General features: G+C 38.4%; 1 protein-coding gene across 1 annotated transcript; it reads left to right on the top strand.

The window, feature by feature from the left end:
- The first annotated feature begins 1,025 nt into the window (after positions 1 to 1,025).
- FAM69A (family with sequence similarity 69 member A) lies at positions 1,026 to 13,049 on the top strand. The gene is made up of 5 exons (XM_019501614.1): positions 1,026 to 1,143; positions 6,016 to 6,150; positions 6,410 to 6,517; positions 8,354 to 8,530; positions 10,529 to 13,049. Exons 1-5 carry the CDS (start codon positions 1,141 to 1,143, stop codon positions 11,339 to 11,341), a joined length of 1,236 nt encoding a protein of 411 aa, XP_019357159.1. The 5' UTR covers positions 1,026 to 1,140; the 3' UTR covers positions 11,342 to 13,049.
- Positions 13,050 to 13,337: the final 288 nt, after the last annotated feature.

The following is a 13,337-nucleotide window of genomic DNA, read 5'->3' as shown; positions in this document are numbered from 1 at the left end:
TTAACCTGTACATATAAATAAGGAGCTCTTTTAAGGTGAACTTGGAGGCAGTAGTTCTTAAACAGTTGAAGTCAGTAGTGTATTAAAATAAAGAACTGATATTTCACTTGAACCACTTAAAGATTCACCCTGTCATTCAGAGATGTTTGGCACTCAAGTTTCTGTAATGATGTTATATTCCTGCTGTGATTTGCTTTTGTCTTTTGTTGATTCATGCTATAGTTTATCTGAATTCTAAATTCGCCTAGCCTGTAGCAAGGCAGGAGGATAGCATTATATTAGAATATATCGTTCTAAAGTGCCTGTAGTTTTAAAAACAATCCAAAAAAACTTTTTAATGGAATCTTAAGCTTGTATTACCAAGTACTGTATAACATAACAGGGGCCTTTACATTGGGTGATGGCATAATACTTAATTCCATAGTTTTATGTCATGAAATAATAATATTCTGCTAGTATTACTTTCAGTAATATCTAGAACAAGTGAAGATAACTCTTATAATATCTACATGTTTTCATATCACATTTCACCTTTCATTCCACAGCTATTTTGGCTGGTTTGTACATGTTGTTGTATTATATTATTTATAATCAAAGTTTTTCCATTACAAAGAAATATTAGTTTATTACATTCCTACATACTAAAAATATTGGTCACTTTTTTGTTTGGACTTCACAAAATAATTTTACCTTTGGGTTGAGACAACACAAAGATCCAAAAATGGATAGAATACTGATAATTGTACCAACATAATGGCAGCCACTGATTTGTTCCACTGAGTTTCCCTTTCCTCAAATGTCTTTAGCAATGCCTTGCTACACTGAAGGTGCAGATATTAAAATCATAACAAAGATGCAAGTCTGGCTTAAAACCCCAACTTTTTTTCCTTAGGAACTCTAGGCCCCCTAATCATATGATTAAAAAACTAAAATAATTTAGTTAAAAACCAGTAGTTCACTCACCCATTCAGTTTGTCATCAGTTCTAATGTGTGTTAGAAAGGTAATGAACTGGCTGCCCTGGAAACTGAAATCCTCTGTTTATTCACAGGTCAGATATGATGCAGGCAGCCAAGTGTGAGCTTTCTTACACTGGCCCATCACTGACCTCAACCTTGATTTGGAGGGACCGCCTTCTTTAATGGTAAGAGGCACTTCAGTCTCCTTTCTACAGGTAGTTCATGTATAGGACTTTTTCCATCAGACTGAGCAAGAGTTTACTTGGAATAGTGTGTGTTGAGCTTTTATAGGGACCTTGGAATTAAATAGATTTTTTTAGTTCAGGCAAAATATATGATCTGAACCATAATCTTCATGATGTAGTGATTGTTATTTTAGATTCTATAATCTAAAAATTGTTTAGATAAAAAAATCCTTTATGAGTTTTTTGCACTTGCCTTTGAAGTATCTAATACTGTCAATGATTTGACTACCGAACTTGGCAGACCATTGGTCTGATCTAGAATCACTTCTTTCTAAACATTTTTCAGCCTTCCCCAAACAACTGAGTATAAATAAGAGGTGCCTCACACATTGCCGTTGTTCTAGGCTACCTGAATTATTATGTGTTTCTTTAGTCCATGTTCTTCTCAAGTATATTTTATATTAAATTTAAGATGTATAGTATTATGTTAAATTAGGGCTGTCCCAACTTCCAGGCATCTGGGGGCCACAAACCCAGCGGCTGCATGCCACACAGGCAGGCACCATTGGCTTGCCACCATCATGTGGGCTGCCCAGTGCACCCCCTTGGCTGCTTGCACAATATGGGCAGTCCAGGTTGCCCCCACCCCACCTCATCTCTTTGGCACTGGGTTTTTTAAATATTTTATTATTTTCCCAGAGGCATAGTAGGGCTCCAGGCAGTGGCAGTGCATGGGTGACTGGTACCTCCTGATCCTGGGGAACCCCCACCAGAGGGGAAGGGTGGGATCCCCAGAAGCTAATTGCCACCGCCAGCAAAAGTGCTGGCAGCAAACCTGGAAGTGCTGCCGGTGCTTTTCTTAGTGCTCCCACATTCTCAAGGGAGGGGGCACTGGCCATTGCCCCCCACTCTCTGGTCGGCAGAGGCCAATCTCAGGTGGGGCACATGCCCCCCACCATTTCCCCCTATGCATTGCCTATGCTGCTGTGATGCCAGCATGGCTGTGTGGCTGCAATTGCAGCTGTTGTTTTTCTGCCCCTGCACCCCTTCTCAAGTCAGTGCCACATTTATCCTAGCTTCATTACTTTACAGTATTTTTCCCAAGCATCATAACTTCAAATTCTTCCATTTCTAAACCACAGCATTTAGCTGTTTGCATGAAATGTTAGAGAAGCTAATATTTGAAGGAAGAAAAAATCCTTTTAATACCTGTTACTTTAAAACTAGAGCTTTTGTGGGGGTTTTGTGTTTTGTTTTCGTTTTTTTTGTCTTGTGTTTTCTCTTGGCAAATGAACTGCTTCGTGGAAAAGGCACTCATTTTTCTCTCTCCAACAATCCAAAAGCATGTCAAGGGTACTGAATGATTCTGCTACTGAATGATGCATGTTTCCTGAGTGAGCATCTTGTTGAAGTAATTTGATTTGTAAAACTAACCATTCAAGAGCAAAAGCAAAGGACTAAGATGTTTGCAAAGTGCAATATTTCAAATGTTTGTATTTATGTTAGTATTGCTTATTAATGTTATTAAAGAAGTCTGAACATTTTTTTTCATATGGCCTCTTTAGCACGGATTGATAAGTAGTATTTCTTTACAACATAACCTACCTGGGCTCAGAAGTGCAAGTGCAAGTTTATTCCCCTCCCCCACCCAAAAGAAGGTCACTTTTTTATGCCGAGAGTTCTACTGCTTTCTTTTCATTGAAGCTATGGAATTTTTGAGCTGGGTAAAGTAGAATTCATTTTTTTCCCTGAGAGACTCAAAATAAATCTAAATGGACTATATAATGAGACCAATTTAAAAATATATTTAATATTTTGACAGTGAAAGTGAGACAGATAAATAGTATTACAATTCAAGCAGTAGACTTGAACTGCTGATTTAGATTCTGACTGTCTCAAACTTCCTTTGAGTACTGGGACAAATTTCCTAATCTCTTTGTTGTTTTCTGCGAAGCAGATGGGTTTTAAAAAAAACAAAACAAAAACCCAACCAAACTTCTTATTTTATAGAGATTGCAGGTATGAATTTATTAATTTTGAAGTCTATGATGGCATGAAATGTTAATGTACTTTGAGGTATAGTGCTCTAAATTTTACTACTTGATACCAGAGCTATTAAAAAGCTTACCATTACACTACTACTTTTCTATTTGACTTGTCCACTGTTTGAAAAATCCTCATGCCATGGATGATTAGAATAGTCAGTGCCAACTTTCGCAGCATCCTTTTCTTTTTTTTAATGTAGTCCAAGGTTTCTCAGTCTTTCTTACGGTATAAGCAACACCAAAATGCTACCTGAGTGGGTAGCATTTTCCAAGTGCAGTCACTTTTATAAATGGAATTTGGGTTCATAAATTACTTTTTATTTAATGTGATGGGGGAGGGGGAGGTTGGGTTTGGGTGGCGGGGAGTTGGGATGCTTTCCCCTCACTTGTGTACCTGTCTACTTCTTTGCTGTTAATTAGGTTTTTTTTCCCTAGAAACTCCTGTATCTTAGTGGTAAGAGGAGGAAAGGGGAAAATGTCTGTTCAAGCTAAATAAGCAAGCATGAAACTTAGGATGGAATCTTGAAGACCTAATTACAGAGTTGCTTCTCTGGCACTTCTGTTCTGTAAACAGGGGCAGATTTGGGCAAAATGTCATTCTCATGATATCCAGATTGCCTATGTATACCAAGTGTTTCTTGGCTGTTGTAACTAATCAAACTGGCTGAACAGCTTCAGTCGTAAGATGTGAAGGCCTGAACAAAATTCTCAAATGTGTTTTCTTGGCACTTATGCAACTGTTTAGGATATTAAGCAAACAAGACTGTATCAAAATGAAACTTTGGGGAGAACTAAGCACAAACTAATTTAGCTACAAGTTTCAGATACCTTCTTCCTTGCACTTTGTTCCAGCAGATCTTTTAATGGCAGCAAGATATTGGTGGTTCTCTCTTCTAAAATAGCAAGCATTCATGAGCACCCTGTGTTCTTTAACATAATGCTGGACTATTGGCACAATACACAAGAGAAAGTATCTGTTCAAGGACCATTTAAAATGTTTCTTGGGCAAGATTTTGCTATTTTATACTTGTTTGTAAGTACCTAGCAAAATATTTGAGCTATAAAAATAAACCATTAATTAGAAAGTACATGAAATAAGGGGTAACAGTTTGTGAATCTAATTATGGAAGATAAAGTACTTTTAAAAGTAAAGTGCAGAGGGTTTTGGGGGTGTGCGTTTTTCTAAAAATCTAAGCATTCATTTTGAACTCTTATGTAATCTTATTCCTTACTTATTAGAGTGGAACATCCTCAACTAAATTTTTTTATTTTATTTTTTTTTTAATTCTCTTTGGGTTTTAATTTTGAAGATGCTTTAATTTACAGCAACTCTGCTACAGATCTCTCTTTTGGAACTATAGTTATTCATTGGTTTCAGATGAAATTTGAAATGAACGGCTGTTTTTGTTCTGCTTCAAAGTTAGACTCTTCAGTCATAGAACCTTTTATGTCCGTTTTCCCTTTACTAACTCTCATTTCTGCTTTTGCCTTTTCAGTATTGCTTCTTTCTACATGGTTCTCAAGTCATGTATTTTACTATATAAAGAAGAGATTCTACAGGGCTGGAAAGAATAAACTGCATATCTAGCTTTCCTATTGCTAAGACTGGTCTTTGCTTCTTTGTTTTCTCTTTCTTTCTCCCGTTTTTCCCCCTCACCCCCTGGCAAATCCTGTCTGTTCCTGGATCTAGTACTCCAGATTTGTCAGTAGAAAGAAAATGGCCATATCGGCACCATCCTGCTTCCTCCCATCCTTCTCCCTCCCCCACCCTCAAAAAAACCCCACACATCACAGAAACCATCTCTTCCCCCCCCAAACATCAAACCCTCCAAACTAACTGAATAAAAAAGAAAAAGCTACCAATAGGCTTACAGGATAATATGTAGTGAGTGCCTAGATGATGTGTAAGTGTTGACAGTGAGGGGGCACAACTCTGTGCTGCTGCCACCCTCCTGCTGCTGGGTGCTGGGTTTGGCTGAGCTTCAGGCTCATGCCCTGCCATCAGTGCAGAAATTGCACTGCCACTGCTGCCTTCGCTGCTGTCAGGCCCCAGCTCCAAGCCAGGCTGCAGCCCCATGCCCCACCATTGGCACAGAAATCTGGCAGGGGGCATGTGGCCCCTGTGCTCCCCCACGTGTCTCTTATGAGTGAATGGGGTGGAAGCAGTCAAATTAAATATGGCAATCTAGCAGACCCTTTTAGGCGAAAATGGTACAAAGGAAACTTCCAATAGTATAGCTATCTTGTGTATTTTCAAGGATGAGGGAGACTTCAACACAAAGGAAACTGTTCCCTCCTACATTAGCCCCTCTGCAAACACACTATTAGATGATAATTTTTAAATCTGTGTAAGGTTCTATCTTCAGTCAAGTTCCTGCTTTGTTGAAGCTGTTTATGCCAGTCATTTTGAAGTCCTAAATCGGCATGAAGTGGTTTTTATAGGAGGAAAAATGTGAAACTACAAAATTTCTATTAAACTGGTTCTCAGCCCAACTTCCCTCTATATGGCCTTGCTGTTTTCATTTCTATTCCTGCCCTCATCCTCCCCACCCCCTCCCCAGTTGCAATACAGCACCAGGTTATTTTTGCTAGACATGTTAGTCTGAAATCAGGCAAAAGACAGGGCACGGTAACATCTTGGATTTTTCCTAGTTCATGCTTCTCTGAACCAGTTATTCTAAGGTCCCCCCCGCCCTACTTTTTACATATGTGTAAAAAATTGGTTGGATTGTTTATAAAGCCTAAGTGGCAAATCATATTAGGACAGTGGAAGCTGACAATATTATGGCTGGATGAATTACATTTTATTTTTATTTTTCATCCTTAGGCTCGCTTCTCATACATGCGGATGAAATATCTCTTCATCTCCTGGTTGGTAGTATTTGTTGGCAGCTGGATTATATATGTTCAGTACTCCACTTACACGGAGCTATGCAGAGGGCATGACTGTAAGAAAATAATAGTAAGTATACTTCTATCACTTGTTCTTCAGCTTTTTATCATCCTGTGATTTGTTTGAATCATTCAGTAGTTAGACAAGTAATTTTATTAAAGTGTTGTTTATTAAATCAACTATATGCAATAAAAATAATTCAGTTCACTTGCAGATAATTTACTTACAGACAGTTTCAGAGCCTGGAAGCATGTGGACAGACACAGACTGAAATAAATTTATTGTCCCTTCTTTTTGTTCTACACAATGTTTCACTTATTTGTTTCAGTGTGATAAGTATAAGACTGGAGTTATTGATGGATCAGCATGCAGCAGTCTTTGTGCTAAAGAAACTCTGTATTTTGGAAAATGTTTATCAACAAAACCCAATAATCAGGTATGCCATTATTCATCTGAGCTAGTTATATTATTTGTTAGCTAGTTTGTTTGGGAGGGTTGGGTTGTAATTTTTAGGCAGGCCTTGTTGTATATATCAGATATCTGTTAAACAATAAGTCAAACAAAGTTTAAATATCTCAGTGAGCAAAAACATTTCAAATGTAGGTATTTTAAACTAAGGATTTCAAGATGCAGCACTTGTACAGTTCTATTGCACAAGAGTGAATTCTGATCTGCCAATCAGTTCAGGATAGTAATCTCTGATTCTTTTTGAGTTTTTATTTAATTCAGTTGTTGGTTACTATTAAAGGTGAAGGGTACCACTCATAACTTAAATACCTCTAGATGTTTTTAAATCTTCTACACTTGAGTCTGGAAAAATATATGATGAATTTTGGGGAGAGAAAGGGAAGTGTCAGTAAAATGGGTCAGTAGAGACCAAAAACAAGAATGCTTTGGTTACTAGGGTTGTGTCGCAAAAGTATGTGGTTGATTCCTATAATAGATCTTACCGTCTGAGAACTTGTATATTTTGGCATTTCCTTGTGTACTTGTTTTTGCTGTTTCATACTATAAAATTGTGTGTTCTCTAACATTCTGTGCATGTGTGTATATACATGTCAACACATATAAACACATGCATGTGCCCCTTCTCTTTATTTTACAAATCAGATGCTAAAACTTTAAACCATAGTGGGCATGTCTACATGAGATGCTTAATGCACAGTAGCCTAAGAACACTGCACAATAGTGTGCCTGGCAGAAACCATGGTAATATGCTACTGTGCAGTAGTATTAGGATACTGCACAGTAAGTGTTACTAAAGAACTATGCACTGGCACTACGGTGGAGCAACTGCAGTTGCTGCAATTTAGTACTTCATTAAGCAAGTACTAAACTGAATGCGCAGTAACTACTGCACATTAATGAATGTGTAGATGCACCCAGTAGAACTGATTGCTGTGGTCTCTGTCTGAGCAACTAGGCCCTACAACACAATCACTTCCAAAATAACTGACACTCAAGATGTATTAAAGGTTTTGATGTAATGCTTATGTTCTAGTACAGGTAAAGTAATCAACATCTGGGGAACAAAATCTGGGACAATCCCAGAGGTTTCATAGGATCCTGGAACAACAAGTGTTCTACACTACTTGTGGTTCTGAATAGTGTAGCTGCCTTAATGTGATGCTGCACCTGGGCTAAATAGCTCTGCAAAGAAGGAAAACTCCCATATGGTGCTGTGCCCAGGCAAGTGACCACAGCTATATACTGCTTCAGTTTTGGTTCAGTGCCAGGCAGCATCAGGTTCCTCACCGTCTGGGGACAGGGCTATCATCATGCAAACATTCAAGGAGGAGGGAGGTTGGTCAATTCAGAATAGATATTTCAAGTTTTGGAAAAAAAAGGTTCAATTTTAGAGACTCTTTGGGGATGCTTTCCCCCAAAATCTGGGACAGTTGGTTGCTTTTAAATATAACGTGCTTCTTCTCTTTTTGGCTGCTCCCTCAAGCCAAAGCAAAGTGTATGCCTTATCCTGAATGGAAGACTTGTGGATTCCTATGTATGAAGTATGCTTCCATAGATGATGAAGCCTTTGTTCTTTATGATTTTCAATATAGTGATCTCTCTCTTAACTTTTAAAGTCTATTATTGGATGTGAAATTGTCACTGCCTGTCCAACAGCTGTCAGTACACTTCCATGAGCAAATCCTGCACTCTGCTTTAAAGGATGTATATACCTCGCTTTTTAAGCAATTGTGAAGCAGAGGAGGAGTTCAGAGGAAAATCTTCTATAATTTTTTAATCATGTTGCCGTCTTTTTTTCCTCTAGATGTATTTAGGAATGTGGGGTATTCTGCAAGGTGTCATAAAATGCCAGATGGAAGAAGCTGCTCACCTTGATCTTGGAACTGAACTTGAACCGAGAAAGGAAATAGTTCTGTTTGATAAACCAACGAGAGGAACTACTGTTCAGAAATTCAAAGAAATGGTATATGGTCTTTTTAAAGTAAGTGTATTACTAAAGAAAATAATTACAGAAGCTGGTTCTCACCAGACTCATGCTTTTTGCCCTGATTCTTTCCTTCTTTTTGTTTCGATTCCAACAACTCTGTAGTTTTGTAACAGTATATGAACAGAAATAAAATGCTAAATAGTACAGTCATGAAAATGTATTATCCAAACACAGATGCAAATTAAAGTATATCCACTTAAAGAATCAACTGCATTCTGTGATTGGGGGGAAAAAACTCAATTTTGCTATGGGCTTCAATGGTTGGCTACTGACATGATCCTATAAGAGAGAAATTTTAGCCTCTGATGCTTGTCTTAGAAAGTCGTGAGGTAACTAAAAGAAGAGAAAAGTGATTTATCTAAATGGAAGCAGGAGTGTCACCTTCCCATGTTTTAAATTTTTAATCTTTTGGAGCTTTAAAAGGTAGGCTTGTGCTACAATTTTGAGCTATGTTTTAGCCAGGTTTCATGTGGCATTTATAATACTGGTGGGATCCCAGAAGACCTGTTCATATTGGAATAGGAACAATATTTTAAATATGGTTATTTTAGAACAGTGCTTCTCTACCTTTTTTAGACTCAGAGCTCCCCTAGAAAATGGCAGCTATTTAGTTCTCACTCGCATTTTTGATTACAGAAAAATAAGAGAGCAGTTCTCCTGTTGCAAAGAGCTCGGGCCACAGCAGGTCAGAATGTTTTTAATGCTATGGATGCAGGGTTTAACTTGTGAATCTTGTTAATAACACTGTGAACATTGCTTGACACCCTGTAGCATCTTTGAATGGATCTGAAGGCACCCCAGGGTGACACCCAAGTTGAGAATCACTTTCCTAGAACTTTAGCCAGCATCAGTTTCTTTAACAAGTGTGATGAAGGAGACTTAAATATTTTTCTGTACTACACAGAAAGCAGAGTTGCCATACTAAAAATTATTTCTATTCCTATATGTAGTCTATAGAAAAGGGCTTTGTTTTTGTGCTTAGAGGTGGGTCCTCCCTTCTGTTTCTGTCCTCCTCCTCCTCCAGTCATTGCTGCTTGCTTTCCATGCTGTCCTGGGAGGGGTGGGAGAAGCTTCAGAGTTGCTTGTACTAGCTTGAGCTGGGCTGTGTGGGTGCTGGGCTCAGCTGGGAACAGTAGCAGCAGCAGTGGGGAGGGTATAGATTCCCTGAAACTGCTCACTCCCTCCAAGAGCAAGTGTGGGAAGCTGTGTTGTAGCTGTCTTAGGTAAGTCTAGCCCCCATGCAGCCCAGTTGGAGCAGCTCTGCCCCTGGGATAGTGGGGAAGGTAGCAGTGACTGGAGGAGGGGACATGCCTCTGAGCATGGAGGGGAGGGAGCTTTCTTCTGTTTTGGGGACTTTAACAGTCCTCAGAAGCTCCAGCAGCATGGTCCAGTCCAAAAGGGGAGCGCTGCTGAACCACTGCACCCCTTTTGGATCTGCCCCTGCTGCTGAGTGAGGTCAGGGCTTGTATGAGTATCTGTCTGTACTCATTTAAAGGCAAAAAGCTATGGATGTCTTGTATAGTTTTGTCTTGTAGTGTGGTGAACAGAACACCAATATCCAATCTAGACAAATGTTGTAATTTCCTGTAATTAATACTGGTGGAGCAGTAGAATCTGCAGTAGGAAAACTTCAGAAAATTTTGAGCATGGACAGAGCCTCTAATTACTTAACTGCCCTAATCAAAGTCATATGTAGTACAGTTCTGATCCTAATAAAGGCAAGGCAGCTCTGTTCAAGCAGTTAGGGTTTATGAAAGCAGTTAAACGAAAGGTGTTTTTATGCAGAATGAGAGAATAAATACACTTTCTAGTATAGGTTTAGTACCAAATAAGTTTCAGTATCTGTTTATACCTGGCTAGAAACTATTGTAAAGGATCCTCCAGGATAAAGAAACTATTTAACTGAATATCTGAATTGATTTACTGGACATATATTTAATAGCTTTTAATAGGAAAATGCATCTGAAATGTGTATATTTTTGTTATTTCTAGGCTAAATTGGGAGAACAAGGAAATCTTTCTGAACTGGTTAATCTCATCCTGTCAGTTGCTGATGGAAATAAAGATGGTAGAGTTTCACTGCCAGAAGCAAAGTCAGCATGGGCACTTTTACAGCTAAATGAGTTTCTACTAATGGTGATCCTTCAGGATAAAGAACACACCCCCAAACTGATGGGATTTTGTGGGGATCTGTATGTGATGGAAAGAGTTGAATATACCTCCCTCTATGGAATAAGCCTTCCATGGATCATAGAATTTTTCATTCCCTCTGGTTTCAGAAGAAGCATGGACCAGTGGTTTACTCCATCATGGCCTAGAAAAGCTAAAATAGCAATAGGGCTTTTAGAATTTGTGGAAGATATTTTCCATGGTCCTTATGGGAATTTTCTTATGTGTGATACAAGTGCCAAAAACTTGGGTTATAATGATAAATATGACTTGAAAATGGTGGATATGAGAAAAATTGTGCCAGAAATTAATTTGAAGGAGTTGATTAAAGATCGTCACTGTGAGTCTGACTTGGACTGTGTTTATGGTACGGACTGTAGAACTCTATGTGACCAAAGTAAAATGAAGTGTACCACAGAAGTAATCCAGCCTAATCTGGCAAAAGTATGCCAGCTACTAAAAGACTACCTGCTTCGTGGTGCTCCTTCAGATATCCATGAAGAATTAGAGAAACAACTGTATTCATGCATTGCCCTTAAAGTCACAGCAAACCAGATGGAGATGGAGCATTCTTTAATACTAAACAACTTAAAAACTTTACTGTGGAAGAAAATATCCCATACAAATGATTCTTAGTTCCTTCTCCCACAGAAGGAAATACTGGTGCCACTATAAAAGGTTTGGTACTTTTTTTATCAAATGCACATCCAGCATTTTTAAATTTTCTTCAAAACTTGGACTTAACTAAATTCTCTTGCTCCTACCACAGTACTTCTTGAAGAGGCATGCCACTTTATGAATTCTCTGGCAGAAACCAGGAGAGCCTTGTGGCGGTAACAGTCTGTCATGGAAACTTAAAAAACCATGCGCTTGACCTTCCTCTTGCACTTTGGCAGATGATCTTCAGCTGGGGTCTCCTGTCAACAGTACTCACTGTGCTACCACATTGATGAATGTAACTTTTTTTACAATGCTGTGAAAGCATAATTCACTTGTGAATATCCATGAGTTAGGCTTTTTTATTTCCAAGTCATTTTACAAACATTAGCCAAAAGACCCACGATGACTGGAAACAATGTGGTTATGTTCAAGCTGCTGTTGTGAATGAACTGACTATTTGAGGTTTACTACTTCAGTATGGCAGAATTTGCACATTTAATGGAAAAAAAAATTAAAGTTGCTAAACTCAGTGTGATGAAACTTATTTCAGAAAGCTGGGGATTTTAGTATGAGATTTTTAGTTAGACATTGTGTTTTGAATAAACCTTTTTACCTCATGCTTAATTACATCTTGAATGTTACAGAATTATCTAAACTTTTCTTATTAAAGGTCCTTGTACAGTATACCATGTTGAGAGCCAAGCATTTTAAGATATGTATTATAACAATTTGCACATACAATAGCAGCAATATACAGGTACGTTAGAGAGGAGCTACAGTGCCTGGATCTTGAAATGTCCACATGCTTATGAAGAAAGATAACCCAGTCAATTTTGAAGCCGAGGATTTTGAGGACTAGAGCAAAATTATATTTTAAAGAGAAGGGGAGTTGTATTGTTGATCATTCGTGGATAGCAGCTGTTATAATAGAGACCCACATAGTAAAGATTTGCAGTACTTTGATTTGCAGACAGCCTTAGATCAGGGTTTCCCAAAGTTTTTTGCCTCAAAGGGCTATTTCAAAGGGGTAGTTATGGGTGGCAGGTCACATCAAATGGACCTGTGGGCTTCACTTTGGGGAGACCCCTGATAACATTTCAAGGGGGGGAAAAACTACTACTGGGCCACAGGCCACACTTGGTAACCCCTTCTTTAGATGGTTTAATTGAAGTAGATTCAGGTTAGTTCTTAACTGAAATATGATTTCGTAGTTAAGGCTGCATGGAGGTCAGTTTTTCTGTTTAGCATGTCTCTAAACTGGAGCTAGGTCTAAGCCATAGGACAGGATCTAAATCTCAACCTGCTAAAGGTAGGGGTTCTGTTTTAATGTGGGTCCTCTTCTAACCTGAATAATAGATCAACAATTAGAAAAATATTGGAAATATTCTCCTCTATGTTCTGACAGCCTATTTTGTGTTATATATTTTTAATTGTAGCAGAGGAGGTATATTATGTGCAACGCTAGAGCCATGAGTAAATATTGAAGCTTAGATGACAAATAACTTTGATCTCATCCTTGCACTTATTTAATCCACATCACCACTACATAGCTTTTAATCTTTTTAGTCCCTGACTTGGATCACTACTAAGAATAATTTTACAGAACTTTCATGTGTAAAGCTCTTGTTAATACTGTGCTTGATATTCATTCCTGTTTAATAAATCTTCACTCCTAAGCACTTAACACAGCTGTTCCAAACATTTCTTCCAATTGCAACCTCTGTGACTTCTAAGAGCAAAGCTTACCCCATATAAAGCAGGGTGACTTCCACAGGAGAATTCTGGATATAGAGGTACCATGGAGCTGCTGAGACATGGTAAAGTCCTGCCCCATGTCAAGGACTTCAGGATTTGGAGGAATTAAGGACTTTTTACCTTAACTGCCTCCTCTTCACTTGGGTATCTTACATTCTGGGCTGTTTTTTTTTTTTTTTTTTTTTGGGGGCTAGCCAATTAAGTATTTTTTACAAAT

The sequence above is a fragment of the Gavialis gangeticus genome, unplaced genomic scaffold (assembly GCF_001723915.1).
Source record: "Gavialis gangeticus isolate Ggan-Ray unplaced genomic scaffold, GavGan_comp1, whole genome shotgun sequence".
NCBI classification, from domain to species: domain Eukaryota; kingdom Metazoa; phylum Chordata; order Crocodylia; family Gavialidae; genus Gavialis; species Gavialis gangeticus.
The sequence above is the reverse complement of the archived record's forward strand: the minus strand, read 5'-3'. Positions and strand labels throughout refer to the sequence as shown.